This window comes from Triticum urartu, chromosome 5A, assembly GCF_056163025.1.
Source record: "Triticum urartu cultivar PI428250 chromosome 5A, HENAU_Tu73, whole genome shotgun sequence".
In the NCBI taxonomy this organism is placed as follows: Eukaryota; Viridiplantae; Streptophyta; class Magnoliopsida; order Poales; family Poaceae; genus Triticum; species Triticum urartu.
In genome coordinates this window covers 11690050-11696049 of record NC_141877.1, presented here as the reverse complement: position 1 = coordinate 11696049, position 6000 = coordinate 11690050, and the positions used below count along the sequence as shown (strand labels likewise).

The 6000-nt window shown below is 49.9% G+C and overlaps 1 protein-coding gene across 1 annotated transcript; it reads right to left on the bottom strand.

The window, feature by feature from the left end:
• Window positions 1–1113: 1113 nt before the first annotated feature.
• LOC125555424 (uncharacterized) lies at window positions 1114–3059 on the bottom strand. The gene is made up of 2 exons (XM_048718388.2): window positions 2230–3059; window positions 1114–2101 (listed from the first exon to the last, which is right to left on the bottom strand). The coding sequence occupies exons 1-2, from the start codon at window positions 2567–2569 to the stop codon at window positions 1797–1799; spliced, it is 645 nt and encodes a 214-aa protein (XP_048574345.2). The 5' UTR covers window positions 2570–3059; the 3' UTR covers window positions 1114–1796.
• Window positions 3060–6000: the final 2941 nt, after the last annotated feature.

The window sequence follows — 6000 nt, the reverse complement described above, 5'->3', positions numbered from 1 at the left end:
AACAATACAACTAGTAGGTGGGTTTGCCTCCGAATAAAATAAAGACTAGTAGGCGGGTAAAAGCCCTAGGGCCCAACCGAAGTGTTTCGTTCCCAACCGCGTGCGCGCGAGAGAGAAGGCGACCCGGAGAAGACAATTTCCCTTGTTGAACGTCGGTGAAGGCACGACCTCTGCCATGCTTATTATTCGCACCTCCCATTTCTTTTCATAGTTTTCACATAATTAGGGTTTTTGTTACGTTGGTGGAGCCAGAGTAGTGTGGCTGTCGTCACATTGAATAAACACAGCCTGCGCGTGTGTGGGTTGATTAGTCGTTCTCCCTCTCACATTTAATAATCCAGTTGTAATTCTTAAACTGTGTCCAATGTACTGAGTGGTGCTTGATGATATTTTGTCATGCGTATATAGAGTTCTGAAATCAGTCTTGTGGTACATTTGCTAGTGGCCCCGGTGGTGCACTAGTGCGTGTAGGACATTAACCAATTTCAGTTCATACTTGCAAGCAATGGTGAGGATATCGTTTTTTTAGCGTTTCGGTTGATTGAGGATAAGAGATTAATCGGAAATCAGTCAATTAATCATTTATATCAGTCAAATATTAATAATTCTAGGTTCCAAGCACTGAAAGCTAAAAATAGAAGCAAACATTATTGTGTTCAAAGCCTTTAAATAGTGCAACACCATGTCAATACATAACTACTCCCTCTGTACCACAAGTATTGTGGTACAGAGGAAGTACATATTACATATCAAACAACGAGTCAATGATAAACAAAGCAGGACAATACTACAACACATGCCTTATCGAATAGGAGATGAAGTGTGATGTGCAGGCTGAAGGGGAAGCCTTGTTTTGGGTTTTGACCATCTGGATCTAGCACTATTAATCGCTAGATTTCTGATTAATCGTTTGTTAGAGCGATAAATCGGCTCAAATAATAAATAGCAAAGATAAGATATAATCTTAATGGCCACCCACCCATCTATAAGTGATGAATCGGCCGGTACATCAGTGAATCGGATGATATTTTGAACATTGCTTGAGCATCTAACATGTCTAAACTGTATTTAGTAGAAAATGTAAAATATCTCGAGGGATTTTTCTTTTCTTTTCTTCTTGAGTCATACATTTTTTGCATCGGGTACCACTGCCCTGTACTACAACTGAAACTTTTTTTTTGGCGGGCAATGTAGAGAGCTTTATTCAAACGAAGGCATTCTCCCGACAATCAGCCAATAAGCTGGTCAGGAGGAAGCCCGGGTTGTCTTCGAGCCAGCTTTCCGTCACATTCAATGTGCAAGCACGCTTGGCACATAGATGCGCTGGAACGTTTGCTGACCTTAATACATGTTGGATTACAAAAAGAGAAAAATCACTAACAAACTCTCCAATTTCAACTAAGATAGAAGGCACAATCGAACGAGAGTTGTGGCGAGTATTCCAGAGATTAACCATCTCCAGACAGTCCACCTCCATTACTACAACTGAAACTGCAACCAGTCTGCTCCTAGCTATACTTAGTACTACAAGTATTATACTACGTAGAGTACTCTTTATACCAACTGAATCCAGAAATGGTGGAAATCTCGTCGATCAAGTCACTCGCCAGTGCCGTCACTCAGGGACGCAGCTTCGGTAGGCACCTGCTTTGGATCACTGATATATGAGCCAGCCATCTGTTGGACCCACATGTTATAGACACAAAGATCAAAGATAGGTGGCTTAAGGCACCGAAGCATCGTCCGTCACTCAGCCAGCTGCAGAGTCTCGCTTGGACAAGGAGCACTCCGATCCGCTACAGGTCGACCATGTCGCGCACGGCATCCGCGCTCATCTCCTCGAAGATCATGGCCTCCACGCTCGCGCCCACCCGCTCTGCCTCCGCCTCCCCGTGCCACTCCCACTCCCTCGCAGACATGGAGCTCAACAGGTCCAGCTGCGCAAGCACGGGGACCCTTGCGATGTCCCCCGCGATCCTCTCCCACGACGAGACCACCTTCCTCCACTCCTCCTCCGACTCCTCCTTCTTGTCGGGTGGCTGCGAGCTGCCTGCCGTCGACGATGGCTTGTCGTCGTCGTCCTCCTCCTCCTCCTCCTCCCCTGTATTTATCATTTATCAAGAAGCAGGGCATGAAACGAAGGTGAATTATTTGTGGGCATGACTGTGCTGACAGAGGAGAATTCTCCTTGGAACCGTGAAGCCAGAAGCAGACTAGTGTAGTGCTTACAGTCGCTGAGCGTGGGCGACGACGACGCTTCCTCCTCGTCGTCGGAGCACCGCAGCACGTCCAGGACGGACACCGGGCTGAGCCGCCTCGCGTCGTCGTCGCAGTGCGCGTGGCCGGCGCGCGACAGCGGGCGGAAGCTCTCGCGCTTGCGGGCGGCGCAGGGGAAGCAGCCGACGGCGAGGCCGTCAGACCGCCACCGCGGCAGCGCCCTCCTCACGGCCCGGCCCCACGAAGCCCTGACGCCCTTGTTGTTGACGGAGCAGCAGGGCTCTCCCTGAAGGAGGAACGGCTCCTGCTGCTCCCGCAGCACCTCCGAGAGCCTCCTAACGCCGCCGGCCATCCACGGCGGCTCTGGTCAACCAGCTTCCAAGCAACTACCAGAAGCCGAAGAGCAGAGTGGTGTGGGACTCTGTGCTACTGCGAGTGTCAGGTGAACCCAGTGTGCTCTGAACTTCTAGCGGCCGAGGTCTACCTCTCATGAAGCACAATCGATCAACATGGCGGGGCTGTGGACGGCGACTGATCCTGATGCAAAGCTCGACATGTCTCCTCCTCCTCCTCTCCTTCTCCTTCCGGAAAAGCAAAGCAAAGCAGTGGTAGGGCACCACTGCTACAATTAACACTGTGGCAGGGGCCTCGCTGACAAAAAGTGTGTGTTCTAGAGACAGAGAGAGGGGTCCTCTCCTTTCTTCCTGTTGTGGACAGTAAAGAAGGTCCACTCTCTTGGTATTGGTAGGTGGTCGCTGAGGAGTGGTGGAAAGGTGGAGGAGTCATGCGCGCGTGGTGCAATCTGCTGAAATGGCGGGAAGATGGATGGTAAATAAAACAACAAAGGAAGGTTTTTGATCTGATGGCGATGTTGTTTGCTCAAAGGGTGGCAAGGTGGCACTTTTAAAATGATTCATGTGTGAAGATGAGCGAGCAAGGCCGCCATGGATTCAGGCATGTGTTTTGTTATTTACTTTGACCTTCAGGTTCAGGCTCGGAGATGGCTGGGCTTGCACTGCACAGACAGCCAGACAGGGACAAGCAGAAGCCTCCAACAAAGGTGAGGTGAATGAAGGAAAAATTGCAGAGCTACAGGAGCTAGCTGGTGTACGATAAGTACGTTTGTCTGTAGGTTCTTGCAGCTAATTGTCTAAAACAAAATGCAGTTTTTGTTGGTAGCTTAGGGCATGTACAATGGTTGATAAGATAGTCTTATCTTAAGTTTTGCATGTAATTTGAAGATGACAAAGAAAAATGTCTACAGTGGGTCATCTCTTAGCCTTATCTTCAATAACTAGCAATTCCTAAAAATATGGTGAGACATATTGTGCTAAGAGATCATCTCTTGTTTTATTTTAAATAAGAGAAGACAAGTCTACTCTTATGAGTTCTCTCTCCTCCACCTCATCATTTATCCTACGTGGCACTCCTAAGATAGCATCATTGTACATGCCCTTACTACATCTACAACCAGGCACATCAAACTCGGCTTAAACGGTAGGGCGGACGGTCCGGTAACCGTCCTGTCCGGTCACAAAATTTCGATCGAAACGGGCGACTCAAATGGCCTCAAACGTCCGGTTTGACATGCACTCTTCATATCCAATCTAAATATAAGACGCATATGAAAGCTTCTGAACGTCTCCGACACGTCAAACCCGGCGCCGGACGAAATCCTAATCACTTCACTCCACTCAAATCGTCATGCCTATTCACACTCCCTCGCTCACTCATGCAGCGAAAGGCCTGCAGCGGATGGGCTCCATGGCCCTGCACTGCATGCAGACTCAAGCATGCATGCATGCACCCTTTCCAGCGCTGAGATTATCAAAGGTGGTACGCACGTACCGTACATGCATGCATCGTCCAGAGAATCAGCTTCAAGCCATGTTTTAATCATGCATGCATGTTTCACAGTGAGTAACAGAGGTTTTTAGCAGTAAAAAGTCCCTCTGCTCCACTGGCGCCACCGGGTGCCTTCCTGTTGTCGACGCCTCTCTGTTGGATGGGTGGGAGCCCGGTTGTTGATGCTCTCAGACATCTGCATTCTATCTTTTGGAAATGTGTTGGCACTCTGTTTGTAGTTTTCAAAAATTCACTATTACTCATTTCTTCTCAATTGCTAGCTCTTGGACACTCACAATATAATTGTGCATTGATCAAGCCAATTCTTGTGGAAACTCGGTGCGGCGGTCTTTCTCATGTTCGAGGGCAAGAAATGAGTCAAAATGACCAAATGGATGTCTCAGAGGTAAAATGAGTTAGAACGATTTGCTGCTGCAGTGCATGTTCTCCCCGTCATCGTCATCAGCTCACGCATGCATGCATCTTTCCTCCGGACATTGCCACAGGCCGCAACAGCTGCTGCTGCTCTTCTCGGCAGCCTGTGATTGATGCATTCATGCAGGTACGCTTCTTGCAAGCTTTGCACAGAGTAGCAGGCAATGCAATGCAACCTTAGGAGGGCAGGGCAGAGATTCAAAATCAAAACCATGTCGTTCCTATTAATTGTCATGCATGTTCAGACTCAATCACTCACTCACTCGTTCATTCATGAGGAGGAGGGGACTGCCGCATGTCTAATTGTCAGAAAATGAGAAAATCAGCATCGTGTACTCAAATTTGTACTGGCAGTAATGGGTCGCTGCACTGCATGTCCCTCCTTTCCTTTCTGTTGTGCAGTGCAGTGGCAGCTGAGCTGCCCGAAACAGTCAGCCAAGGAAACGAGGTGCCACAGCGCACATGTGCATTTTATCTTTTGAAAAAGTTTTGGCGCGCTGTTTGCCTGTGGACTGTCTTTTCAGTTCGGTTAGAGCAACTTCAAAGGGAGGACCCATTTTGTCTGTTTGGGTCATCCGGACAGAAATGGCCAACGGGGCGACCCAAACGGATGTCCGTATCCGCCTGCTGTCCGTCCCCGATCCAAACCTGACCCCAATCTGGGAACAAATGAGTACGAAGCGGACGGAAGCGAACGCTCTCGTCCACCGCTGTCGCCTGCTTGTGTCCGTCCCTGGTCCTATATGTCAGCGACTGCAACGCCCGCAATGAGGCCACCGGCGCAAGTCGCCGACACGCGCTCGGCCGCTCCTCCGCGCCGCAGCGAGGCCATCGGCGTAGGTCGCCGACGCGCGCTCAGCCGCTCCTCCACGCCGCCGCGAGGCCACCGGAGCAGGTCGCCACTGCGCGCTCGGCTGCTCCTCCACGCCCCTGCAGCAGAGGCGCGAGCAGAGAAAAATCTCGCGTGGGAGGGGATCCGCGAGGAGGAGAGGAGGGGCGGCGCGAGGGAGAGAGAAGGGGCGGCGTTAGGGAGATAGGACAGGCGCCGCGACGAGAAGGGGACGGGCGGCGCGAGGGAGAGAGGAGGGGGCGGGAGGCGCGGGGAGTTTGGGTCTGTTTTTGTGCCGCCCGTTGGATACAAGGTTTGTTCGCCCTATGTCCGCTAGACGGATAGGTGACCCAAACGGACACGAAACGGACAAAATTGGTGTCCGTTTGGGTCCTTGCGTTGGAGTTGCTCTTATGTATCGGTTGATACTATATTGGTTTGATCTCGCATGAAGATCTGTGCAAAATTTTTCTTTTTAGTTTTTCCTTTTTCTCCTTATATACTCCCTCCGTCCCATGTAATATAAGACACGTTTGAAAGCTAACACAGGTTACAAAAAAGGGTCTTATATTGTTGGACCGAGGGAGTACTATATATGTTAAGTCTCGGTCCTTTTGCAGTTAGCTCTAGCACACTCACACTATTATTGCACGTATAGTGTATGCCTCACCTAC

Coding starts and splice junctions, on each gene's coding strand:
- LOC125555424 (XM_048718388.2), bottom strand. CDS start 2,569: ATGGCCGGCGGCGTTAGGAGGCTCTCGGAGGTGCTGCGGGAGCAGCAG. Junction 2,102..2,229: donor GTCGCCCACGCTCAGCGACT/GTAAGCACTACA, acceptor TGATAAATACAG/GGGAGGAGGAGGAGGAGGAG.